The sequence below is a fragment of the Lissotriton helveticus genome, chromosome 4_2, assembly GCF_964261635.1.
Source record: "Lissotriton helveticus chromosome 4_2, aLisHel1.1, whole genome shotgun sequence".
NCBI classification, from domain to species: domain Eukaryota; kingdom Metazoa; phylum Chordata; class Amphibia; order Caudata; family Salamandridae; genus Lissotriton; species Lissotriton helveticus.
Genome location: NC_136064.1, coordinates 97103886 through 97131479, shown reverse-complemented (window position 1 = coordinate 97131479; position 27594 = coordinate 97103886). Strand labels below are relative to the sequence as shown.

Below are 27594 nucleotides of genomic sequence, written 5' to 3'. Positions count from 1 at the left end.
TCTGTCCTTCCAAGCTTGCGCTGCCCATCACGTACCCTCCTGTCTATCCAAGCTTGCACTGCCCATCACGTACCCTCCTGTCTATCCACGCTTGCACTGCCCGTCATGTACAGTCTGTCCTTCCAAGCTTGTGCTGCCCATCACGTACCCTCCTGTCTATCCAAGCTTGCACTGCCCATCACGTACCCTCCTGTCTATCCACGCTTGCACTGCCCGTCATGTACAGTCTGTCCTTCCAAGCTTGTGCTGCCCATCACGTACCCTCCTGTCTATCCAAGCTTGCACTGCCCATCACGTACCCTCCTGTCTATCCACGCTTGCACTGCCCGTCATGTACAGTCTGTCCTTCCAAGCTTGCGCTGCCCATCACGTACCCTCCTGTCTATCCAAGCTTGCACTGCCCATCACGTACCCTCCTGTGTATCCACGCTTGCACTGCCCGTCATGTACAGTCTGTCCTTCCAAGCTTGCGCTGCCCATCACGTACCCTCCTGTCTATCCACGCTTGCACTGCCCGTCATGTACAGTCTGTCCTTCCAAGCTTGCGCTGCCCATCACGTACCCTCCTGTCTATCCAAGCTTGCACTGCCCATCACGTACCCTCCTGTCTATCCACGCTTGCACTGCCCGTCATGTACAGTCTGTCCTTCCAAGCTTGCGCTGCCCATCACGTACCCTCCTGTCTATCCACACTTGCACTGCCCGTCATGTACAGTCTGTCCTTCCAAGCTTGCGCTGCCCATCACGTACCCTCCTGTCTATCCAAGCTTGCACTGCCCATCACGTACCCTCCTGTCTATCCACGCTTGCACTGCCCGTCATGTACAGTCTGTCCTTCCAAGCTTGCACTGCCCATCACGTACCCTCCTGTCTATCCACGCTTGCACTGCCCGTCATGTACAGTCTGTCCTTCCAAGCTTGCACTGCCCATCACGTACCCTCCTGTCTATCCAAGCTTGCACTGCCCGTCATGTACAGTCTGTCCTTCCAAGCTTGCACTGCCCATCACGTACCCTCCTGTCTATCCAAGCTTGCACTGCCCATCACGTACCCTCCTGTCTATCCAAGCTTGCACTGCCCGTCATGTACAGTCTGTCCTTCCAAGCTTGCACTGCCCATCACGTACCCTCCTGTCTATCCAAGCTTGCACTGCCCATCACGTACCCTCCTGTCTATCCAAGCTTGCACTGCCCGTCATGTACAGTCTGTCCTTCCAAGCTTGCACTGCCCATCACGTACCCTCCTGTCTATCCACGCTTGCACTGCCCATCACGTACCCTCCTGTCTATCCACGCTTGCACTGCCCGTCATGTACAGTCTGTCTATCCACGCTTGCACTGCCCATCACGTACCCTCCTGTCTATCCAAGCTTGCACTGCCCGTCACGTACCCTCCTGTCTATCCAAGCTTGCACTGCCCGTCACGTACCCTCCCGTCTATCCAAGCTTGCACTGCCCGTCACGTACCCTCCTGTCTATCCAAGCTTGCACTGCCCGTCACGTACCCTCCTGTCTATCCAAGCTTGCACTGCCCGTCACGTACCCTCCTGTCTATCCAAGCTTGCACTGCCCGTCACGTACCCTCCTGTCTATCCAAGCTTGCACTGCCCGTCACGTACCCTTCCGTCTATCCAAGCTTGCACTGCCCGTCACGTACCCTCCTGTCTATCCAAGCGTGCACTGCCCATCACGTACCCTCCCGTCTATCCAAGCTTGCACTGCCCATCACGTACCCTCCTGTCTATCCACGCTTGCACTGCCCGTCATGTACAGTCTGTCCTTCCAAGCTTGCACTGCCCATCACGTACCCTCCGTCTATCCAAGCTTGCACTGCCCATCACGTACCCTCCTGTCTATCCACGCTTGCACTGCCCGTCATGTACAGTCTGTCCTTCCAAGCTTGCGCTGCCCATCACGTACCCTCCTGTCTATCCAAGCTTGCACTGCCCATCACGTACCCTCCTGTCTATCCACGCTTGCACTGCCCGTCATGTACAGTCTGTCCTTCCAAGCTTGCGCTGCCCATCACGTACCCTCCTGTCTATCCAAGCTTGCACTGCCCATCACGTGCCCTCCTGTCTATCCACGCTTGCACTGCCCGTCATGTACAGTCTGTCCTTCCAAGCTTGTGCTGCCCATCACGTACCCTCCTGTCTATCCAAGCTTGCACTGCCCATCACGTACCCTCCTGTCTATCCACGCTTGCACTGCCCGTCATGTACGGTCTGTCCTTCCAAGCTTGCGCTGCCCATCACGTACCCTCCTGTCTATCCAAGCTTGCACTGCCCATCACGTACCCTCCTGTGTATCCACGCTTGCACTGCCCGTCATGTACAGTCTGTCCTTCCAAGCTTGCGCTGCCCATCACGTACCCTCCTGTCTATCCAAGCTTGCACTGCCCATCACGTACCCTCCTGTCTATCCACGCTTGCACTGCCCGTCATGTACAGTCTGTCCTTCCAAGCTTGCACTGCCCATCACGTACCCTCCTGTCTATCCACGCTTGCACTGCCCATCACGTACCCTCCTGTCTATCCACGCTTGCACTGCCCGTCATGTACAGTCTGTCTATCCACGCTTGCACTGCCCATCACGTACCCTCCTGTCTATCCAAGCTTGCACTGCCCGTCACGTACCCTCCCGTCTATCCAAGCTTGCACTGCCCGTCACGTACCCTCCTGTCTATCCAAGCTTGCACTGCCCGTCACGTACCCTCCTGTCTATCCAAGCTTGCACTGCCCGTCACGTACCCTCCTGTCTATCCAAGCTTGCACTGCCCGCCACGTACCCTCCCGTCTATCCAAGCTTGCACTGCCCGTCACGTACCCTCCTGTCTATCCAAGCGTGCACTGCCCATCACGGACCCTCCCGTCTATCCAAGCTTGCACTGCCCATCACCTACCCTCCTGTCTATCCACGCTTGCACTGCCCGTCATGTACAGTCTGTCCTTCCAAGCTTGCACTGCCCATCACGTACCCTCCCGTCTATCCAAGCTTGCACTGCCCATCACGTACCCTCCTGTCTATCCACGCTTGCACTGCCCGTCATGTACAGTCTGTCCTTCCAAGCTTGCGCTGCCCATCACGTACCCTCCTGTCTATCCAAGCTTGCACTGCCCATCACGTACCCTCCTGTCTATCCACGCTTGCACTGCCCGTCATGTACAGTCTGTCCTTCCAAGCTTGCGCTGCCCATCACGTACCCTCCTGTCTATCCAAGCTTGCACTGCCCATCACGTACCCTCCTGTCTATCCACGCTTGCACTGCCCGTCATGTACAGTCTGTCCTTCCAAGCTTGTGCTGCCCATCACGTACCCTCCTGTCTATCCAAGCTTGCACTGCCCATCACATACCCTCCTGTCTATCCACGCTTGCACTGCCCGTCATGTACAGTCTGTCCTTCCAAGCTTGCGCTGCCCATCACGTACCCTCCTGTCTATCCAAGCTTGCACTGCCCATCACGTACCCTCCTGTGTATCCACGCTTGCACTGCCCGTCATGTACAGTCTGTCCTTCCAAGCTTGCGCTGCCCATCACGTACCCTCCTGTCTATCCACGCTTGCACTGCCCGTCATGTACAGTCTGTCCTTCCAAGCTTGCGCTGCCCATCACGTACCCTCCTGTCTATCCAAGCTTGCACTGCCCATCACGTACCCTCCTGTCTATCCACGCTTGCACTGCCCGTCATGTACAGTCTGTCCTTCCAAGCTTGCACTGCCCATCACGTACCCTCCTGTCTATACAAGCTTGCACTGCCCGTCATATAGTCTGTCCTTCCAAGCTTGCAATGCCCATCACGTACCCTCCCGTCTATCCAAGCTTGCACTGCCCATCACATACCCTCCTGTCTATCCAAGCTTGCACTGCCCATCACGTACCCTCCTGTCTATCCAAGCTTGCACTGCCCGTCATGTACAGTCTGTCCTTCCAAGCTTGCACTGCCCATCACGTACCCTCCTGTCTATCCAAGCTTGCACTGCCCATCACGTACCCTCCTGTCTATCCAAGCTTGCACTGCCCGTCATGTACTGTCTGTCCTTCCAAGCTTGCACTGCCCATCTCGTACCCTCCTGTCTATCCACGCTTGCACTGCCCATCACGTACCCTCCTGTCTATCCACGCTTGCACTGCCCGTCATGTACAGTCTGTTTATCCACGCTTGCACTGCCCATCACGTACCCTCCTGTCTATCCAAGCTTGCACTGCCCGTCACGTACCCTCCTGTCTATCCAAGCTTGCACTGCCCATCACGTACCCTCCTGTCTATTCAAGCTTGCACTGCCCATCACGTACCCTCCTGTCTATCCAAGCTTGCACTGCCCATCACGTACCCTCCTGTCTATCCAAGCTTGCATTGCCCATCACGTACCCTCCTGTCTATCCAAGCTTGCACTGCCCGTCACTTACCCTCCCGTCTATCCAAGCTTGCGCTGCCCATCACGTACCCTCCCGTCTATCCAAGCTTGCATTGCCCGTCACATACCCTCCTGTCTATCCAAGCTTGCACTGCCCGTCACTTACCCTCCTGTCTATCCAAGCTTGCACTGCCCGTCACGTACCCTCCTGTTTATCCAAGCTTGCATTGCCCATCACGTACCCTCCTGTCTATCCAAGCTTGCACTGCCCGTCACGTACCCTCCTGTCTATCCAAGCGTGCACTGCCCATCACGTACCCCCCCCCGTCTATCCAAGCTTGCACTGCCCATCACGTACCCTCCCGTCTATCCAAGCTTGCACTGCCCGTCACGTACCCTCCTGTTTATCCAAGCTTGCACTGCCCATCACGTACCCTCCTGTCTATCCAAGCTTGCACTGCCCATCACGTACCCTCCTGTCAGTCCAAGCTTGCACTGCCCATCACGTACCCTCCTGTCAGTCCAAGCTTGCACTGCCCGTCACTTACCCTCCTGTCTATCCAAGCTTGCACTGCCCGTCACGTACCCTCCTGTCTATCCAAGCTTGCATTGCCCATCACGTACCCTCCTGTCTATCCAAGCTTGCACTGCCCGTCACGTACCCTCCTGTCTATCCAAGCGTGCACTGCCCATCACGTACCCTTCCGTCTATCCAAGCTTGCACTGCCCATCACGTACCCTCCCGTCTATCCAAGCTTGCGCTGCCCATCACGTACCCTCCTGTCTATCCAAGCTTGCATTGCCCGTCACATACCCTCCTGTCTATCCAAGCTTGCACTGCCCGTCACGCACCTTCCTGTCTATCCAAGCTTGCACTGCCCATCACGTACCCTCCTGTCTATCCAAGCTTGCACTGCCCATCACGTACCCTCCTGTCAGTCCAAGCTTGCACTGCCCATCACGTACCCTCCTGTCAGTCCAAGCTTGCACTGCCCGTCACTTACCCTCCTGTCTATCCAAGCTTGCACTGCCCGTCACGTACCCTCCTGTCTATCCAAGCTTGCATTGCCCATCACGTACCCTCCTGTCTATCCAAGCTTGCACTGCCCGTCACGTACCCTCCTGTCTATCCAAGCGTGCACTGCCCATCACGTACCCTTCCGTCTATCCAAGCTTGCACTGCCCATCACGTACCCTCCCGTCTATCCAAGCTTGCGCTGCCCATCACGTACCCTCCTGTCTATCCAAGCTTGCATTGCCCGTCACATACCCTCCTGTCTATCCAAGCTTGCACTGCCCGTCACGCACCTTCCTGTCTATCCAAGCTTGCACTGCCCATCACGTACCCTCCTGTCTATCCAAGCTTGCACTGCCCATCACGTACCCTCCTGTCAGTCCAAGCTTGCACTGCCCATCACGTACCCTCCTGTCAGTCCAAGCTTGCACTGCCCATCACGTACCCTCCTGTCAGTCCAAGCTTGCACTTCCCATCACGTACCCTCCTGTCTATCCAAGCTTGCACTGCCCATCACGTACCCTCCTGTCTATCCAAGCTTGCACTGCCCATCACGTACCCTCCTGTCTATCCAAGCTTGCACTGCCCATCACGTACCCTCCTGTCTATCTAAGCTTGCACATCCCATCATGTACCCTCCTGTCTATCTAAGCTTGCACAGCCCATCATGTACCCTCCCGTCTATCCAAGCTTGCACTGCCCATCACGTACCCTCCTGTCTATCTAAGCTTGCACAGCCCATCATGTACCCTCCTGTCTATCCAAGCTTGCACAGCCCATCATGTACCCTCCCGTCTATCCAAGCTTGCACAGCCCATCATGTACCCTCCCGTCTATCCAAGCTTGCACTGCCCATCACGTACCCTCCGGTCTATCCAAGCTTGCACTGCCCGTCACGTGCCCTCCTGTCTATCCAAGCTTGCACTGCCCGTCACGTACCCTCCCGTCTATCCAAGCTTGCACTGCCCATCACGTACCCTCCTGTCAGTCCAAGCTTGCACTGCCCATCATGTACCCTCCTGTCAGTCCAAGCTTGCACTGCCCATCACGTACCCTCCTGTCAGTCCAAGCTTGCACTGCCCATCACGTACCCTCCTGTCTATCCAAGCTTGCACTGCCCATCACGTACCCTCCTGTCTATCCAAGCTTGCACTGCCCATCACGTACCCTCCTGTCTATCCAAGCTTGCACTGCCCATCACGTACCCTCCTGTCTATCTAAGCTTGCACAGCCCATCATGTACCCTCCTGTCTATCTAAGCTTGCACAGCCCATCATGTACCCTCCCGTCTATCCAAGCTTGCACTGCCCATCACGTACCCTCCTGTCTATCTAAGCTTGCACAGCCCATCATGTACCCTCCTGTCTATCCAAGCTTGCACAGCCCATCATGTACCCTCCCGTCTATCCAAGCTTGCACTGCCCATCACGTACCCTCCTGTCTATCCAAGCTTGCACTGCCCATCACGTACCCTCCTGTCTATCCACGCTTGCACTGCCCGTCATGTACAGTCTGTCCTTCCAAGCTTGCGCTGCCCATCACGTACCCTCCTGTCTATCCAAGCTTGCACTGCCCATCACGTACCCTCCTGTCTATCCACGCTTGCACTGCCCGTCATGTACAGTCTGTCCTTCCAAGCTTGCGCTGCCCATCACGTACCCTCCCGTCTATCCAAGCTTGCACTGCCCATCACGTACCCTCCTGTCTATCTAAGCTTGCACAGCCCATCATGTACCCTCCCGTCTATCCAAGCTTGCACTGCCCATCACATACCCTCCTGTCTATCCAAGCTTGCACTGCCCATCACGTACCCTCCTGTCTATCCAAGCTTGCACAGCCCATCACGTACCCTGCTGTCTATCCAAGCTTGCACTGCCCATCACGTACCCTCCTGTCTATCCAAGCTTGCACTGCCCATCACGTACCCTCCTGTCTATCCAAGCTTGCACTGCCCATCACGTACCCTCCTGTCTATCCAAGCTTGCGCTGCCCGTCACGTACCCTCCTGTCTATCCAAGCTTGCACTGCCCGTCACGTACCCTCCTGTCTATCCAAGCTTGCACTGCCCATCACGTACCCTCCTGTCTATCCAAGCTTGCACTGCCCATCACGTACCCTCCTGTCTATCCAAGCTTGCACTGCCCATCACGTACCCTCCTGTCTATCCAAGCTTGCACTGCCCGTCACGTACCCTCCTGTCTATCCAAGCTTGCACTGCCCGTCACGTACCCTCCTGTCTATCCAAGCATGCACTGCCCGTCACGTACCCTCCTGTCTATCCAAGCGTGCACTGCCCGTCACGTACCCTCCTGTCTATCCAAGCTTGCACTGCCCGTCACGTACCCTGCTGTCTATGCAAGCTTGCACTGCCCATCGTGTACCCTCCTGTCAGTCCAAGCTTGCACTGCCCATCGTGTACCCTCCTGTCTATCCAAGCTTGCACTGCCCATCGTGTACCCTCCTGTCTATCCAAGCTTGCACTGCCCATCGTGTACCCTCCTGTCTATCCAAGCTTGCACTGCCCGTCACGTACCCTCCCGTCTATCCAAGCTTGCACTGCCCATCGTGTACCCTCCCGTCTATCCAAGCTTGCACTGCCCATCACGTACCCTGCTGTCTATGCAAGCTTGCACTGCCCATCGTGTACCCTCCTGTCTATCCAAGCTTGCGCTGCCCATCACGTACCCTCCTGTCTATCCAAGCTTGCACTGCCCGTCACGTACCCTCCCGTCTATCCAAGCTTGCACTGCCCGTCACGTACCCTCCTGTTTATCCAAGCTTGCATTGCCCATCACGTACCCTCCTGTCTATCCAAGCTTGCGCTGCCCATCACGTACCCTCCTGTCTATCCAAGCTTGCACTGCCCGTCACGTACCCTCCCGTCTATCCAAGCTTGCACTGCCCGTCACGTACCCTCCCGTCTATCCAAGCTTGCACTGCCCGTCACGTACCCTCCCGTCTATCCAAGCTTGCACTGCCCGTCACGTACCCTCCTGTACCCGCGCTGCCCATGTCCCATACTTTCTTCACCCCATACCTTATCAATGCTGCGATGAATTGGCCCTGTGTGAACTCTCTCCATGCTGTCTGTAATGGCGGCATGCATTAAGGTTCTCTTGTTCCTCGCACCTGTGGTTCCGTTGCGCCTACAACTTCTGCTTTAGTTCTATATCCATAGAGTCCATGGCAGCCACACCTTCTGTGTTGCGTCTGTGTCTGGTGTCTACACCTGTCTGTGTAAAAAATTGGGTTATTATTTGAAAAAGATGTGAGTCCTGTGCAAGTATTAAGTCATCAATTGACTTCTTATTGGAAACCAAGAACCCCCTTGTAGCACTTGACTCTCAGAGCAATCCAAGGCCTACTCAGGGGAGGTGTCGTGAGCTGGCAAGCCCAGTTCACTGACGCAGCTACACTCAATAAATTATTGTCCAGGCAGTGTTTTTTCTTTTATAAAGGCTGGAACAGAACATTTATTATGCAGACACTACTAAATACTACACATGAAATTCAGATATTTGCATTCAGGTACATGGAAGTACCTTTGGTGACACCCTCATATTCCATTTCACCCTAGTGGGTCCTGAACCCCAGACTCACAATGCCTCGCCCTCCTAACCTATACAAGATGCAACATCACAATATCATTTACCACATGTGAAACTCGTGGTGTTCTCTATTAGGCCATTTGTAGAATTATTATATGTCATGGAGAATGTTATGGGGATTCTAGAAAAGCGGGGTTGGTGAGCTGGAGATTGGTCGTGCCTGCCTGGTCTTCCTCTAGTGGTTGTTAAGCTGTTTTCTATCTGGAATAAATCTTCTCTTCGAAACCTACATCCTTCGAGTTCTTTTTCAACAGCAATTGGCGACGAGGATGGTATATGGTTGTTAAGCTGTTCTCCATCTTGAATAAATATTCGCTTCGAAACCTACATCCTTCGAGTTCTTTTTCAACAAAACTCACCCATAGTAACTCACGTGTTGCACTCTGTTTCCTTCTCTTTTGGGTCTGTCAGACACCTACACCTACTGGTTTGGGCCTTTGTCGATGCCTAAACCTTCAGTTGTATGTGTGGCTCAATGGTTAGAGCGGCAGACCCTGATGCAGAGGTCTGGCCCGGGACCAGGGTTCAATTCCCCGCCTCGGCGGGTCTTGGGCTCAAAATTCCACAGACCTGATAATTCTCGCCTCGGTGCCTATTCCAATCATGGAGTCCCACTCTGCAACTCTGGGCAATAGCTTGCTTAATCTCCACAACGGCCCCCACAACGCTAAGGATGCCTGGGGGTGCCCAGGAGTGGACGCCTCACAGGGAAAGCCAGGATGGGTTCCACAGCGGTATTCGTACAAGCACCTTGAGACCCTTGCGGGTGAGTAGTGCGCTATACAAGTATCAATTTACATTTACACCTACATCGTCTGTTTTTGAGTCAGTGTCCGACATCCTCACCTTCTAGTTGGGGGTCTGTGTCAGACACTTGCACCTTCTTTGGTTCTGTATCCAGTGCCAGCATCTGTTTTGGTTCTATATCCATGGTGCTTCCACTTTCTGTTTAGGTTCTGTTTCCACGGAGGCCATGGCGCTTGCACCTTCTGTTTGCATTGTATACCCATGGTAGCCATGGTCCCTACACCTTCTGTTTGGGTTCCGTCTGGAATCGTAACCCTGGCTAACGGGCCCTCTTCTCTCCCTTGCAGGTGAAGTCACAAGAACATGGCCAAGATGCTGGTGGGATCCCTGTCCAACTTTGGGAACAAGCTGATCCGCAGGCGCGTGGTGGACCTGAGCAGCAAGGAGACCCGCTTCGCCCGATGCCTGTCCACCCTGGACCTCATCGCTCTGGGTGTGGGCAGCACCCTGGGGGCCGGAGTCTATGTCCTGGCTGGTGAAGTAGCCAAGGAGAAGGCCGGGCCCTCCATCGTGCTGTGTTTCCTGATCGCCGCCCTCTCCTCGGTGCTGGCCGGACTCTGCTACGCTGAGTTCGGTGCAAGAGTCCCCAAGACCGGGTCAGCCTACCTCTACAGCTACGTGACCGTAGGCGAGATCTGGGCCTTCACCACCGGCTGGAACCTCATACTGTCCTATGTTCTAGGTAAGGGAGCCGCCTGCGGGCACAGAGGGTGCAGGTGAGGGGAAGGGCGGCTTGTTGTAGCCAGCCTTGACGCTGGTTAATTGTTTTATCCCAGTGAGTGTTGCTTGGAGCTGGTGACGAGCAGGTCTGTATAGGCCCGACACACCTGTGTGACTCACAGCCACGCGACGCCAAGCCCAGTGGTGCTGCCCTGCGTGATGGCACAGGAAAGCATTCCAAGAAGGGGAATGCCCATTTTACATTGGCAGAATGCCTCTCTGCCGCATTCTTGCACGCACTGGTCTTGGTGACCGCGTACACCTCCATCGGTTTTATACCATCCTTGAGTTAAGGGATTACTGGCCTGGTTTGGATCTTGGCGAATGGGATACTCCGTCACAAGTGGAAGGAATTGTCACAAAAGTGACTCATATTTAGTCGCCATATTACAAGTTCCATAGGATATAATAGAATTGTAATTTGGCGGGTGGAGTAACCCTGTCCACCTAACTCGTAATCGGTCTCTATATTATGGTTACCGTAGACCATCACCTACCATACACCAGTCCACCCCTACGGCTTACAAAGTCAGACCGACTATTGTACCTGCCCATGTGGTCGGCCGCTACATCCTCATCTAAACTAGAGGGGCCATCACGAAAGTATTTTAGCAGACTTGTCGTCCCAGAATTTGAGCCAACTGCCCATTTCATTCCATGGCGTGTATTTTCCATAGATTTTCATGGAGGTGCGGTTTCGCTCACCTGTAACTGCGACATGTTCTGTAAAGTTACTTGGAGATTCTTGGCTTCCGTCCACTTGGCTTCACCCTCTTGCCTTATGTAACTTGAACAGGTACTGCCAGCGTCGCCCGCGCCTGGAGCTCCACCTTCGATAACCTCATCGGGAACCAGATCTCCATATTCTTCAGAGAGCGCGTGAACATCAAGGTGGAGCATGTCCTGGCCGAGTACCCGGATGTCTTTGCACTGTTGATTGTCCTCTTGCTGACAGGTGAGGCGCCATAGGTTAATTAAAGCTCTTCGATGCATGGCAACTTGGCAAAGTGCGCCTTAACTTTGAGGCACCCATTATCTTGCAGGTAGATGTCTTAGCCTAATAAAAAATGTTGTAGTTTCAACCACTCCCTTTTTGGGGTTATTATTAGGGCCACTAGAAATATGCGATTGAGTGGCTGCGGCATTTCTTGCGTAATTATACATTTGTTGCGTCTGCTGCATAATCTGAAGATTAAAAAAAATAATTGTTTCCAGCTCAAACAATTCAAAAGTTACTAAAAAGCGCAGCTACACGTGTTGCAGCACAGGGGCTGGCCCTATGCAAAGGGTGAATGGTTACCTTTCTCTTGTTTATTGATATATTTCGGTGCTAAACTGGTACTAATGCAGTGCAACCAATGTCCAAACAGTGTTAACAAGTGTAAAAATGACAAAATAATGAGGTAATACTATCATATTTGCTGCATAATTTGTCTTTTCTTTCAGCATAATTTACTCAACCCTTATGCATAATTTGGCCCTCCCCTGCCTCATAATTCCATTGGCCCTGCTTGTAGTATATGGCCATATGCGATGACTGTGGAAAAAGACCAGCCAGTTTCTTTGTGTTCTGTGTAGCTTTACTACCACAATTAGTCATTTCCCCACATATTTTTTGAGAGCTTGAGTTTCTAGTCCGTGCCATTTTAGTTGAATCTTTAAAACTAGCTTGGAGTCTTCAGTACGGCTGAATTGTACTCAGTTGTAACTGAAGAACTTTCTTGTAGAAACCATATCCGAGAAGTTTCTCCTAACAAACCCAACCATTGCTGTTTTCTTGCAATTTAAACTAAAGTGTTATAAAGTTTGTGCAGCTTTGGAGTGTTTGGAGAGAAGGCTTTGGCAGCCCCAGTCCACAGATCGGCCCTGCCCTCACTCTATCTATCGCCCTCCCTCTATCTATCGCCCTCACTCTTTCTATCTATCGCACCACCACAGCATCACTCAGCACCACCACAGCATCACTCAGCACCACCACAGCATCACTCAGGGGCACCACAATATCACTATGCGCTACCACTGCATCACTGAACGCCACAGCATCACTCGTCGCCACCACAACATCACTCAGCACCACCACAGCATCAATCTGTACAACCATTCAACAACAACTTGTTCAAATATGTTCTCTCAATGTTTCAAGCTTCATTACAAATGTCACAAAAAGATGTTAATATTTCACTTCTGTAACCTCTCCTCGTCCCTGCAGGCCTCTTGTCCTTTGGCGTGAGCGAGTCTGCGCTTGTGAACAAGATCTTCACGGCGGTGAACCTGCTGGTTCTGGGCTTCATCATCATCGCCGGGTTCGTGAAGGGCGACACTAAGAACTGGAGCCTGAGCGAGGACGAATACAGGAACGACTCGTACACCTATAACAGTACCAGGTAGGAGGGGCTTATGGGCTCCCCCGCTCCACGCTTTACACTAGGGGGCAAGTGATACATGCGTGACGCAGGGCTCTCATTTCGATTTATGAAGCCACGCAAAACCACCCTTGGAGTTGCCTCAAATCCTGAGTCCGGCGACACAGCACAAATCACTGCGTCACCTTACTCTGCTCCCAGGAGGCTTTACATGGGCATTGCGGTGGGTTTTTCCATGCAACACCCACGGAATTTGAGCCTGTATCGGATTTACAAAGTGGTGTAAGCCTGGAGTAGCACCAAATCCGCACGCCTCCCGAGGTGAGGTGTAACAAGGAGAAATACGTTCATTTCTCTGTGTTTTTTCCTCTTTCCATGTATTCTGCAGCACACATGAGTGAAAACGCCTCATAGGATTGTTTTGTGCAGGAAGTTGCTCCTTACTGCACAAAAAAAGAATCCTGCCTGCAACGGCGGCACCCTTGCACCTGCAACGGAGGCACCCTGCAACGGCGGCACCCTTGCACCTGCAACGGAGGCACCCTGCAACGGCGGCACCCTTGCACCTGCAACGAAGGCACCCTTGCACCTGCAACGGAGGCACCCTGCAACGGCGGCACCCTTGCACCTGCAACGGAGGCACCCTTGCACCTGCAACGGAGACACCCTTGCACCTGCAACGGAGACACCCTGCAGCGGCGGCACCCTTGCACCTGCAACGAAGGCACCCTTGCACCTGCAACGGAGGCACCCTTACACCTGCAAGGGTGCCGAAGTTGGCGCTAGGCTCCTGAAACGGCTCTTGTGCAGGGAGAAAAGACAGGACTGCTCCATATTGCTTAAATACGGTGCATTCCTGCACTTTCACTTTGGCTAACTTGCAGCGTTGGCCAAAATGCAATAAATGAGGCTGTAGGTATCTGCTCCGCGTGTTTCGGCTCCTCTTGGCCGTCTTTAAGGTTCAATACTTGTTTTTGTGTACATTCTTCTAGTTATCACACTCCTTTCCCATTTCACTATTTCTCACCCTTCCTTCTCACCCCGTACACCATTGAGTACTGATGCCTTTTGCTGCTTACTTTCTTCCCTTTTTCCTTCTTTTCACATCCACTGTCCCAGTCCAAGTTGCTTCGAGCCTATACCTTCCACGTCTCATGGCAGTGGCTGGAGCTTCCTCCAGTCTGCATTGAACCCCTCTATCTATTCAACGTCCTTCGCCGCCCCACTGCACTCCCCTGCTAGCCTCATCCCTTTGATCCTGCACCCTACTCCACTCGCCTCGTCTTACCCACCCCACTCTTGGTCTCAAGTCCTATTCCTTTCTCCAGTCCGCACGTCACTTCCACCATGGATTCCTGTCCTACCCCAGCCCTGACTTAGAGGAGAGCAGTCAAAATCTGGCTCCACACTGAGTAATTTCATTTCTTTTTTTCCAGCATTGGAGAGTTCGGGGCTGGTGGCTTTTCCCCGTTTGGATTCAGTGGTATCGTCGCTGGCGCTGCCACCTGCTTCTACGCCTTTGTGGGCTTTGACTGTATCGCGACTACAGGTAACCTGGCTGCCTCTGCACACATTCCTTCCGTAGAGATGACCATACTATGTACAGTTGAACTGGATTAATCGCAAGCGTTCTCTAATACTTGTCTGACACACTCCTTCAACTGAGCTCAAGTCCTGCTAAACTGCACAAGTTGTGTGAAGCACCATGGCTCTGACACAGCAGCTGTGAAATGTTCTGAGGAGGGTACTATGAAGCTGTTCTTTGTTTAAATTAATTGTTGATTAATGTCAGCTCAGGTGGGAAGAAGTATGACTGACGTCCATGTGTGGACGTACTTGGAGACAGGCAGGTGGTCTGACCACTAATGTGGTGGTGAAGTCGTCTCACCCCTGTAGATGCAGCGACTGCGGACAAGGTTCTCCCACCTGGTCTCTGGGCTGGAGCTAGCGCCTACCTTTACCGCCACTTACGGTTGTATGAATGAAAGATCTGTCTGTCAGCCATGAACACATTTGCTTCTCCGCATCCCAGTCCACTGGTCTCCATCTGCAAAGGGACAATTACCTGTGTTGGCTGTATCACACAGGACTCCATTGGTGCATTGCATGGGGCCGGTCAGACGCCATGCTTAGGTCGTCAGTGTTTACTTCTTGTGCTTGAATGTGGTTGGTCTTTGTTTCACTTCAAACACTGGGTAAACATCCTTTACAACAAAACTTTTTCCGCGCAGTACCTTTACAACACAGGAATTACAAAGCAAGTCGTTACAACGCATTGCGCTGGGGGGCCCTCTAGGATAGGGAATAGTTTAATTTACTATCCAAAACCTTCCCTACTATCCACGGGGACTGGAGTTGGAATAGTAAATCAAACTATTCACTATCCAGCGCCCCCAACGCAAGTCGTTGTAACGACTTGCATTGTAAAACCTGCGTTGTAAAAGCATGCGTGGAAAAAGCATGCGTTGTAACGACATACATCCCAAACACTGAGGTCTGATCTCTTATCCCTTCAGAACCTGTCCTTCAGAGTCGATGTGCCTTTAGCATAGGTGCGGTGATCAACATTGTACGTGATATTAACCGGTATCAGTTAGAGCGTCGATGGAGCGCTCCCATAGCTTGCTGTCATTCATTCTTCTTGGTCCCAGATGTGGGCAGGAGGTCCTCCCCGGAAAGATCCCATTAGATCGAAGGCCCTCAGTCTCTTGGTCCTTCAAGTTCGTGGACCTGAAGCCCTAGAAGTGAGCTCCATAGTCTCTCCCTTGAGCACTGTACGTCCTATCTCAGCCCTCCTCAGGACACAAACTCTGCATGCTCAGTCCCTCTGGTGGTTGCGTCATCGGACCACATCTATGTACGGTTTGGTACTGATAACTCAACCCTACATCGAAGCCCGCAGTAAACCCTACTGGGTGAATGGAAAAGGATACAAGATCAGCTTCCTAAGATTGGATTTATCTAATTTTTCATATACTCCACCACATTACGTGTCGCGCCACATTTACTATCGTATTGCGTACAGCACATATTTACAATTCTAGGCACAAGGAGATTGTGGTTCTTGTACAACCACACCCTTTTCAAGCAAGCGCTGGAGCCGGGATAAAAAACCCCTCTCCGGGTCGGCAGCTTTACCTCGAGACCTCATCTCCTGTGCTTTTATGCCTCATGGAAATTGTCTGAACTATTTAACTAAATATAAAATGTACCATTCACGAATGCTCGATCCGAGGAACCAGGGATTCACGACCCAGCACCGTCCAGTGGCTAGGACAATGTAGCTATGGGGACGTCACTGCTGTTCCTAGATTGTGAAACGTGTTGTATTGACTTCTCGTGCTCACTTCGGAGCACTTCAAGGTCCTTGATGCCAGACATGAGCCTTGCAGACTATGGCTGTACGATTGGTGTATGCGTAGTCCCTGACTTTGTAAGCGTGCATGCGTGTGTGTGTTGTCGAGTGCAATGCCTCATTGTGAAGCGTAGCATGGTCATCTATTGTGGATGCAGAGAATGTGGGCAGTTTACTCACCTCCAGTCTGTTGCTCTTTCCCAGGTGAAGAAGCCAAGAACCCTCAGCGCTCCATCCCATTGGGCATCATCGTCTCTCTCCTCATCTGCTTCGTGGCTTACTTTGGCGTCTCCGCTTCGCTCACCCTCATGATGCCCTACTACCTGCTGAACAGGGACAGCCCTCTCCCGGAGGCCTTCCATTACGTAAACTGGGATCCTGCCCGCTACGTCGTTGCCATCGGGTCCCTCTGCGCACTCTCCACTAGGTAAGAGAAGAAAGGCGCAGGGGAAACATTGTTTACAACGCGGTGTTTACACCGCACAACCTTTACCACGCTGCCATTACAACGCAAGTCATTACTGCGACTTGCGCTTGATGGTGCTCTTGGTTAAGGAATATTGTGATTTTCTATTCCAACACCTTCCCTACTGTTCGTTGTAACGACTTGCGTTGTAAAATCTGCGATGTAAAGTACCATGATCGAAATAATTGCGTTGTACTGTCATACATCCAAGGCGCAGGGACTTCTCTGAGCGTTGAGGGTCGGTTCTGGAGAGGGTGAAGTGAGGAAACCCAGACTGATTCACAGTCACAGACCTGCCTCGAGCCAGGTACCTGTAAGGTTTCAGTTGTTCTCACTTGGGTCGTACATTGAGACTTTGACTTGGCTGCACCCCACATATCCTGAGAAAGAGGCTGCTTGGAAACCTTCAGTATCCTGTGGCTGTTTTGGGGTGGAAGGGCTGGAGGGATCCAGTGTTTACCACTAGGGTTTTTGTCACTAGCTCGTCAGGCTACATTTGATTTAATGTCTCAAGACCAGCTACACTGCAGCACGGAACAGAGTCTGTTCCGGAGCATCTGACTCTTGTCGTTTCATCTAGGCTTCCATCCACTCTTTCTCCAGATGAGGTTCAGGAGTGGTTGTCTCCTGGAAGAGTGAAGCAGATCATACCCCCTGTTTCTCTCACGGTTTCTCTTGGCATGTCTAATGGTGCGCACCCAACACCGAGAGAACGCAATGGCGGGGGCGCAGAGCATTGTACCCACTGCAGAAAAGGGTACACAAGTAATTTGGGGGACTAGGTTAAAAAACCTGGACAGAGAGACGACTCTGGCCATATTAAAGTAGGAACCTGTGAATGCCCATCTAAGCGCTTCCTAGCTTGACTAAATCCTTTTCTTCAGGGTGGTGTGTAGTTGCTGTTCTTTGTGATTCACCGGGTTCAGGTGTATGTGTAATGAGCCTGCTGCTTGTGTGTAATAGAATGTGCTCACTTTGCACCTCTGTGGGCTCTGAGAGTAGAAAGCGCCAGGACTCAGTCATTCAACCCCAGAGCAGGCCAAGCACACCGGCTGGTTGTGTTTTAGAGGTTACTTTATGTCCTGCACTCTGACACGTTTCGAACACCCATCGACGTGCTCGGTCCTGAGGCAGGTGAAATGTTGGGTGGTAGTCACCAGCGCTCTCGGTCATGCACGCCTTGTCAGGAAGGGTATTGAGAGTAAGAAAAGAGCAAATGACACTGTGGTGGTGGATTCCTGCTGCGTCCTTCACACCCATGACAGCAGGAGGCTGCGCTTATCTTGACTTCCCCTGACGGTTGGCTGCTTTTGAATTTATCTTAATCCTAAAATGGCACCAATTTCCACCATTTATCAAAGTTTTAATATCTGCATTTTAAGATGGGGACGGCAGCCTGTCTCCGTTGTGTAAAGCGTTGGCTTCTGTAGGGTATAGGGCAGCGTGCAGGTGAATTGAAGCATTTGCTCTTCTTGCGACCTCCGAGGGGCTCACTTCGTTTCTTGTGGAGGAGTGTGGCTCAATGGTTAGAGCGGCAGACCCTGATGCAGAGGTCTGGCCCGGGACCAGGGTTCAATTCCCGCCTCGGCGGGTCTTGGGCTCAATGTCCGCAGACGCGATAATTCTCGCCTCGGTGCCTAGTCTAATCATGGGTCCCACTCTGGGCAATAGCTTGCTTAACCTCCACACCGGCCCCAACAGCGCTAGGATGCCTGTCTTCACCTGGGGGTGCCCAGGAGTGGACACTTCACAGGGAAAGCCAGGAAGGGTTCCACAGCGGTATGAGTATCAGCGCCAGGAAGCCGCTTGGTGGCAGTGCGCTCTACAAATACATTGACATTTACATTTACATTTACTTCGTTTCTTGTCTCAATTAGTCTTCTGGGCTCCATGTTCCCGATGCCGCGTGTGATCTACGCCATGGCTGAGGATGGGCTTCTCTTCAAGTTTCTTGCCAGCATCAACGAGAGGACCAAGACCCCCTTGGTGGCCACCATTGTGTCGGGCATCATTGCTGGTAAGGATTTATAGGGCTGTACCATTTGTTACCTGGAATGGAAGAGCTGCTGCTCTGGGTCTGTCCAATGTGTGATCAAAAGCAGGATTAGGGATGCAAACGTCACTGGAGCATCGCAGTCAGGGGGGCCGCCTCTGAAGTCAAAGGCACTTGAATGGTTCCATCGCTTGGGTTTGCTTGCTCTCAACCTCCTCTTGTCCCCGCTACTACACATCGCAGGTCCCGGGCACACAGCAAGGGCGGCCTCCAGTGCCTGTAAAGCGAAATAGAACATTTAAGCATCCAACTCCACCACCCATCAGATCCATAAACTCAATTCCCGTCTCACCACCCAGATACTTTATAGCTGGTGTCTCCAACCGGTCGATCATGAGCTACCGGTAGCTCACAGCCTTCCTTCTCACTGATCAGAAGTAGCTCTCACTACAGAAAAGGTTTGAGACCCCTGCTCTATACATTCCCTCTCACCATCCACCAATCCAGAACCTCTATACATTCTGTCACCATCCATCAGTTCCATAATCTCTGTATGGAGCATCCGTTCCATCATCTTTCTACGTTCCTGTCCCGCTCCCCCTCCGTTCCATCATTTTTCTACGTTCCTGCCCCGCTCCCCAACAGTTCTATAACTTCTGTACGTTTCTGTCTCACCGGCCATGAATTCTATAACCTCTATACCAGGGTTCTCCAGTGTCGGTCCTGGAGGGCTGGATCCATGTCAGATTTTTGAGATAACTACATTTATCTAGATGTGGATATGCTAAAAATCTGGCATGGATCCGGCCCCCGAAGACCGACATTGGAGAACCCTGCTCTATACATTCCCGTCCCAGCACCCACTAATTCCATAAACTCTCTGTTATCGTCCCACTGCTCAGCAGTATGCCCCCTTTCTGGTAATGGCTCAAGTACTGTGTGACTGATACAATGTACATTGTTTTCTGTTGAATTGCTTTTGCTGCTGCATGAAATTTCTGCTGAAGATTGCTTTGCTGTCTGGTCGTGGAGCTGTGCATGAGGTCACGGCCTGCGCGTCTACTAGAGTCGCTCTGTTACACTATTGCGTCTCTTTGCTGGAGTCCCTTTATTATTCACCACCTGGTCTCAGCATCTCATACTGATGGGTTGCTTGATTGTGTTTACACCTACTCTTGGTGGGTGGATGGATCGATCGGTGGGTGGGTGGGTGGATGGGTGGGTGGATCGGTGGATGGGTGGGTGGATGGGTGGGTGGATGGATGGGTGGATGGATGGGTGGATGGATGGGTGGGTCGGTGGGTGGGTGGATGGATGGCAGGCAGGCACCAGGCTGCGAGTAGCCAGCCCCGGAACCTTCCATTCTAAATCTGGTGCTCTGCATGTCGCAGTTGTAGCTCATATGGTCCCACTCAACCCCTCTCTTGTTTCCAGCGCTCATGGCTTTCTTATTCGAACTGAAGGACCTCGTCGACTTGATGTCCATCGGCACCCTGCTGGCGTACTCCCTGGTGGCGGTCTGCGTTCTGATTCTCAGGTGGGTACTGTTCTCTAGTGATAACATTTGATGATGGATTGGGTGAGGTGGGCTTCTTCTCTAGAATTGTCAAAGGTTCTCGTCCGGCGAGTCTTCTAAGAACGTACTAGGCGTACAGCGGTAGCCGTCGCATGCGAGCGGAGCTAGGGTGGCCGTGCTCTCGGTCACAAAGCCAGGGCTTGGACCTGCAGGCTGCTGGCTCCATAGGGCATGTGGGAGTCACCTCTGTGGTGGGGTCACCACAGCCAGGCACGTGCTCCAGGCCACCATTCTTTTTAGCCACACTCAACGCGCCGCGTGGAACTACTCCATGCATTCAACCCCTGGCACCTAAAGGAGGCGCAATAGAGTAGAAAAGTCTGGGGTTCCTAGTTTTAGAGGGGACTTGGCCTAACATAGACACAGCCCTTTTTGGGGTGCTCCCGACACCGATATGGGTGGTGCCCTTCTTAATAGAATTTTGCAATCTAGGAAGACTGAAAAAGTTGGCAAAGGGACCAGCCAGTGGTTTACGGGTAGATGCACCCCTCCCAGTTATGCAGTCTCTGTGGTCCTGCTCTTCTGTACTTAAAAAGTTGTCTGAGGCTCTCCGATGTGGCTACACAGCTGACACCGGGCTTTAGAAATCCTCCACTTACCGGTCTTCACAAGACCACAAAAGCATCGTCCGCAAGGGCGGAATCCATGCCAGATTTTCACAGTTGCCACTGGCTATGCTAAAGCGACCCCTTTACTCTTTCTATACGTGTGTTTTGTGTAGCTAGCCATAAATATTTTGTCTAGATATCCTGGGACAGGCTTTGTCCAACCCTCGGCCAGTCGTTGGGCACTGGTGTTAAATCCACTATTGCCAAGGGCTGGTTCCCCCAGACCGCCCTGTACCCCACTGTGCCAGGGCCCGGGTGCGTTAAGGAGCTGTCTGTCTGTGCAGTGTTTGTTGGAAGTCTAGACGTCCCAGGGATCAGGCCAAGGCACTGCACTGACAGAAGCCTCTGAATGCAAGTATTGCGTAGTGCATGAAGATTGCATGCCCTTTCCATCCCTTATATTATCAGCAACAATATCTCAATCGGATTCAGTAGAGGGGGGCAAGTATTCACATTTACGCACAAATCATTGCAGGAGCGTGGGAAAAAAGGAAGAGAGACTCTGAATTTCGGTTTTAGAAAGTGCACGAAGCATCATTTATTTAAGGACACATTTCATACAGAACAGTTAAGGCAGCACTGTGGGCATAAAATGTGGAGGCAACCCAAGGGGGCTTGGTGCACACGTGACAGTGAAGCAAAGAGTGACGGCGCACGTGACAAGTGGGTGGATACAGCGAGGACGCACCTTGCTTCTGTGCTCATCCTTCAAGGCCATCAGGGGTACCCAGTCTCCTGATTTCTTTACCCCATGTTGGACAAAGGGCCCTATAGAGTCTCCCAGGGTTATATAAGCCACATTCCATTTTTAGGGTAGAATAGGCCCATTACTAACTGCTGTGGGCTGCTCTGTTACAGCCCTGGGTGCATTTTCATTCTGCACCTCTTCGCCCCCTGCTGGTGAGGTCAGATGCAGGCGGTGGCTTTGTCCCTGCAGACCTCTGTCCCTCCATCTCCCTCAGTCCAGCTTGAATATCAGTTCATGAACCTTCATCCTGTGCCCTGGTCTTTCCCTGTTCATGAGAGCCGCTCTGCCCCATTCGAGATCCAGTTCTGCTAATCAGTGATTCATTCATTCAGTGGGGGTGGCCTGAAGCGCGTGCACGCACCACTATGAGGGCTTGGAACTCACCGCCCCCCTAAAAGACTCGCCATTCACGTTCATTGTGGACACACGTGTGCATTGCACGGCTGTCCTGTGTTGTGCAGTTCTGGTGTGTTGCATGAGTTTCACCAGAGCTCCTTGTGCGCTGTGCTAGCCCCAGCAGGGCTGGCCCCACAGGGTGCACCTTGAGTAGGCAGCACCTACAGGCACCTCCTACAGGATGCTGCATTCACCCTTTGCTTCTTTTTGTGCCAAGTGAGACTGTGTGCAGTTTGTTGATCTGCATTTTTCATTTTTCTCTCTTTACTCAGGTATCAACCAGACCAACTCACCTGTGCGGATCTGGACGACCTTACCAGCCCAGAGTCTGAGAAAATGGCCATGCACCTAGACGACCTCTCTGACCCCGGCCTCCCACCCAAATTCCAACTCAAGTGCCTGTTTGTGCCTCACAAAAGCTTCCCCACAGCCGTCTCCGGCCGCATCGTGTATGGCTGCGTCTCTGCGATCTGTAAGTCTGCGGGGGACTCTAGGATGGGGTGTGGTGAGGAGAAACTCTTGGAATGGCTGTGTCTGACCCCCAAGTCTGCATCTGTGTCTCTGGGATCTGTAAGTCTTCTGGGGACTCTGGGATGGGGTGTGATGGGGATAATCTCTTGCACTGGATGTGTCTGCTCCCCAAGTCTGACTATGTATGGCTGTCTCTGGGATCTGTAAGTCTGCTGGGGACTCTGGAATGGGGTGTGATGGGGAGAAGCTCTTGGAATGGCTGTGTCTGACCTCCAAGTGACAATAAGACCCTGACAGGGCTGGCCATAACACTTTATAGTGCTTAGATTACTGTTCTAGGTTGTGCTGGGCATGTGCTCTCTGAACTGTTTTCTCTGGTCTGTTAACATACCTGCAGCATTATTTAGGGCGCTGTTGGCCCCTGAAGTGAGTCTTTTTTCTGAGCTTCAAGAATCCATGCACGCTGGACTTCCTGTGTGGATATTAGTCTGTGTAACCCCCAAGTGCTGTTCTGCAGAGTTATAAATGTGGATAATACCTTGTGGCTGATATTCTGCTGCCTGCACCCCATACAATGTTTTATTCAGAAGTTAACTTGGGTCATTTCCATGCATGACTTCTGGAAAACGGGAGCTCTTGAGCGGGTCCAAAAAACACCAGATGGCACAACTCTGAAAAGTCCTACTGCAGTGGACTCTTGCTCCCTCTTATCGCCTGACCCTGCAGGACCCCCAGCAGGTGCTGATGAGGCCTAGAAAGCAGCTCACACCTCTGCCAGCCCTACACGTGTCATGGTGACTTTACTTCTTCCCGCCTTCCTCTTAACCCCTTTGCCGCGGGGATAATTTCCCTGCAACGCGGGGGGAGGTGGACCGCGTGCGGTGCTCGTGACGAGCTCGGCACGGTGGCGCTGTGCTCATGACGAGCTGAGCTCGTCATGACCACGCCCGTTTGAATGGAACGCCCAGCACAGCAGGGGAATTATCCCCACGTGGGCGTTCCACGGAGGTCATGATGAGCTCAGCTCGTCATGAACACAGCGCCACTGTGCCTCGTGACGAGCTGAGCTGAGCACGCAAGAGGTTAAAGCGGAACCGTTAATTTAAACCTTCCTTCTGCTTGAGGGGCCGATTCACCGAACTAATCTGAGACAAAATCCTAAACTTACTACTTTTGGAATTCACAGAAGGCATTTAGTAGTCTTAAATCAGGATTTTGTCTTGCGTTAGGATTTTGTCTTTATTTGAACATAAATTAAACTTAAGTTAAACTTAAGTTCGTCTTAAGACAAAATCCTAACTTAAGACAAAATCCTGATTTAAGACTACTAAATGCCTTCTGTCAATACCAAAAGTAGTACGTTTAGGATTTTGTCTCAGATTAGTTTGGTGAATCGGCCCCTGAGTCTTTATCTGTGCTCATTCCTGTTCACAAAGGGAGATTCAACCATGAAATTTAGGATTCATGAAACTCATAAACAGAAAAAAGGGGGAGAGAAAACTCGCTCGTCTTCCCTTGACTATATCAATCAAACAACAAGAGCGAGTACTTTGTGTTCCTAACAGATCACCCTCTGAGTTCGCTCCCTTACAGACATGCAGGCGGGAGCCTTCAGGGTTTTTAAAAGAACCCACACTCGCCAACCTGCGTGGTGACCTGCCTCATTGGGGTCCCACTCGAAGTCGAGTGCCTCCGAGGTGTGCTTCGATGCCTGATTACAGCGGAGCTAGTTTATGTTTTACGTGAAATAAAAAGATGCAATTGGCTTAAAATTGACTCACGGTCACCTACCAAAAAGGTATTTTAATCTTGGTGACCTTTGGCAAGTTTAAAATCAGTGTTTGGTTACCGTTGAAATATCAAGGGTCTCATGTTATAAAACAGATCAAAACTAAAATCCAGCAGTAGACAAAACTGGCTAGTGGAAGCAGATTTCAGCTTTGAATCTGTCCCCAGTTTTCCACGTGGATTAAGATATTGTAAAAGCAGCTCCCAGACTGAAGAATGCTGTGCACAGAGCCCTAAAGTAGGTGTTCAGTGCGCTCGAATCACCCCTCTGCTCTCTCTGACCTAAGGTTACTTTTTTATCCTGGAGCTTTTTTAAGCTAGATCACATACTGGTTACTGCGGCTTTGGGTATGTAGTTTCTACCGGCATTTTTCTACTTCACAAATTCACATACATGCAATAATGGCTCCACCCTGCGCCCTTTTCTTTATATGACCGGCATATCTTCTTTAGAAGGCAGGCTAGTTAAAACCAAAAAACACTGGCAAAGCCAACAGGTGCATGGGTTACAGGGAGGGGGAGTGAGTACTTGGCTCCATCCTGTTGGTGTCAGTGCAGAGAGCTAGTGTCTGGTTGTGGACTGGGAGGTGATGTTAACAAAGTGGGCTCCTCACCCCGCTGGAAACTCTGCCTGTAGAACTAGGAGTGTCCACATCCGAGGCCTACAATTTGGAATATCACCTCTCGGGTGACATGTCGCGCTGTATGAATCCCCCGATTGATTGAATGATTGATTGATTGATTGATTTGTTGAAGATCTCAGGAAGCTGAAATGTACTGCAGGCACTTTTCTAACGAGAGCTCGCTGGTTCTCCCTGCGTTTCTTCTCTTGCAGCTTTTGTGTTCATCATCCTTTGTATAATCCTGTCGGTGAAGCTCGACGCGCTGCTGGCGGGCAGCGTGGGCTGGATCGCGGCATGTGTTTTCCTCCTGCTGGTTTGCGCTGTAATCACGGGGCTGATTTGGAGGCAGCCGGAGAGCGGTGCTCGTCTCTCCTTCAAGGTAGGAACGAATGAGCGATAAGTGTGGTCCATGTTTTCTTTCCTTCTCTCTTCTCCATCCTATCTCTGCCTTTTGTTTTGGTGTAGTGCCATTCTGCCTGTGCTGCCCTTTCTCTTTGGTTTCTTGGTACCTTTGGAATCAACACACTGTGCTGGTGTTCAGCCTATCTAGGGGCTCTGGAGACAAAGGGACCTGATTCTCCAGTGACAGAAGCAAAGTTAAGGTTTCTTCTCATGGATTCACTGTTGACTATTGATCACATCCTTCTTCTGCAGTGTTGTGTGGCTGCTGCCTCCTGTTAGCCCCTTGTCTCACCCTCTTAGTGTGTTTTCCATCTTGGCCTTTTCGTTGATGGTCATGAATATTTTTGCTGTGGCTTCAAGAAATGCTCTTACCAGGAAACATTTGTGTTTTTACAAAAAAAATATCAAGTTTAGGCTCTCCTGGTGTCTACAATATTAGCCTGTCATTTCAAGACCTCCATATCTTCAGCTTCTTGCCGTACCAGCGCCCTCCTTATGTCCTTCGCTTGTGCAGCATTTGCCCATCATTTCCAGTTGGAAAGTTCAACATTGAGAGCTTCTAGAAGGCTTGTTTCCTTGAAGGGAATTGTTTCACCAGTGCAAGCGCGCTGTGTGTGGTAGCGCAGCGGTTCCTGCGTGTTGACTTACCTCTTGCCTTGTTGTCTTGCAGGTGCCTGCCCTCCCCCTCCTCCCTCTCTTCAGTGTCTTTGTGAACATTTACCTCATGATGCAGTTGGATGCTATGACTTGGGCCCGCTTTGGAGTCTGGATGATAATAGGTAAATATTGCACTGTGGGTGGGATTCTCCGTGCACAAGTGCTGTGGGTTGACTAGTGGGAGGATTGTAAGATGTGAAATTTGCACTGTGGGTTTGATTCTCCGTGCACAAGTGCTGTAAGTTGACCAGTGGGACGGGTGGAAGGATTGTAAGATGGGAAATTTGCACTGTGGGTTGGATTCTCTGTGCACAAGTGCTGTGGGTTGACCAGTGAGAGGATTGTAAGACTGAAATTTGCACTGTGGGTGGGATTCTTCTCGCACAAGTGCTGTGGGATGACCAGTCGGACGAGTGGAAAGATTGCAAGATGGAATATTTGCATTGTGGGTTTGATTTTCTGTGCACAAGTGCTGTTAGATGACCAGTGGGACGGGTGGAAGGATTGTAAGATTGGAAATTTGCACTGCTGGAAAAACTGGTGAGTCTTTAATTTCTGGTAAAATTACTCATCCTTGGCAGGTTTCGCAATCTATTTCGGCTATGGAATACGCAAGAGTGTTGAAGGGCAGAACCGCGAGGAGTGCGAGTTGACGCTAAAAGCCAAGCCGCCCATCTACCTCAAAGCCGACTCCACGGGTCCGGTGACGTCCACCATATGACCACGTCTGCGGGACATCGGCCCAGGCGCTCCATCGCTGCTGTTTTAGTCTCTGGACCTTTAGTACCGCCACCTGTTTACGGGTGGAGTTGCCAAATGAAGACTGGAGCAATATGTTACGTTAACATAGTGTTTGAGTCTCGCTCCATATAATGTATGCACTCGTATGTTCGAGGGGCTGAGCCCCTGCGCTACATCTGAACATCATGCATCTTCTGTACTCTGAAGGAGTACTTGTACAGAAAAATGCTCGTCGCGTTTAGCATTGCACTAGTTGGTAAAAATTGCCTTTTGTCCCTTCCCTTCTGTCTTACAATCATAATTGTATTTAATATTTATCAGAATGCTATTAGACTGCCCACTGTTCTGCTATGTACATGGTTTTTAATGTTTTATAACTTTTTTTGTACTTTATTTTTTACTGTAAACTTGTTTATATAGTATGTGAAGAAAAAAGTTGGTAAAGTTTTTTTGTACAAAATAACTCCCTCGGGTCGCTTAGTCATTATCATAAGAACTTGCTTATTTAATTAGGAAAACTTGACAAGAACCGTTATTCTCTTCCTGTGTGCGTCGCCTCCTAACACTTAAGTAATAGAAAAATAAATCTTTTCAATATTTTTTTTTAAAAATCAACTTTTTTTCTCTTCATTACATGTTCATGTTCACAACATGTGTTGCTGTAGATTACATGCTGCACACACCCGCCACCTTGCATTGCGCTTGGAATGTAACAAGTTGTTTTTCAAGGAAATGCTTTCAGTTTGGAGGTAGCCTGGTTGGATACAGACCCTCTTCAGATTGGATCTTGACCTGCTTCAAGTGCTCAGCTTAAGCGGTGCCCCAGAATATTTCAACACAGAGGACCGATGAGCTGATGACTGATGCTGCTGCATCAGTGCTTAATTTGAGCAGCTGGTTTC

The 27594-nt window shown here is 51.3% G+C and overlaps 1 protein-coding gene across 1 annotated transcript in view; it reads left to right on the top strand.

Annotated features, from left to right (window-relative positions):
- The window catches only part of SLC7A3 (solute carrier family 7 member 3), a 42581-nt gene extending 15274 nt beyond the window's left edge, over nt 1-27307 (top strand). The window contains exons 2-12 of the mRNA XM_078640202.1: nt 10073-10467; nt 11302-11460; nt 12715-12889; nt 14305-14417; nt 16428-16650; nt 18567-18706; nt 20117-20219; nt 22283-22482; nt 25105-25271; nt 25965-26073; nt 26533-27307. Coding sequence (XP_078496328.1) covers nt 10089-10467; nt 11302-11460; nt 12715-12889; nt 14305-14417; nt 16428-16650; nt 18567-18706; nt 20117-20219; nt 22283-22482; nt 25105-25271; nt 25965-26073; nt 26533-26672 — 1908 coding nt within the window. The 5' untranslated portion in view covers nt 10073-10088 and the 3' untranslated portion in view covers nt 26673-27307. The remainder of the gene's footprint in view (nt 1-10072; nt 10468-11301; nt 11461-12714; nt 12890-14304; nt 14418-16427; nt 16651-18566; nt 18707-20116; nt 20220-22282; nt 22483-25104; nt 25272-25964; nt 26074-26532) is intronic.
- The last annotated feature ends 287 nt before the right edge of the window (nt 27308-27594 follow it).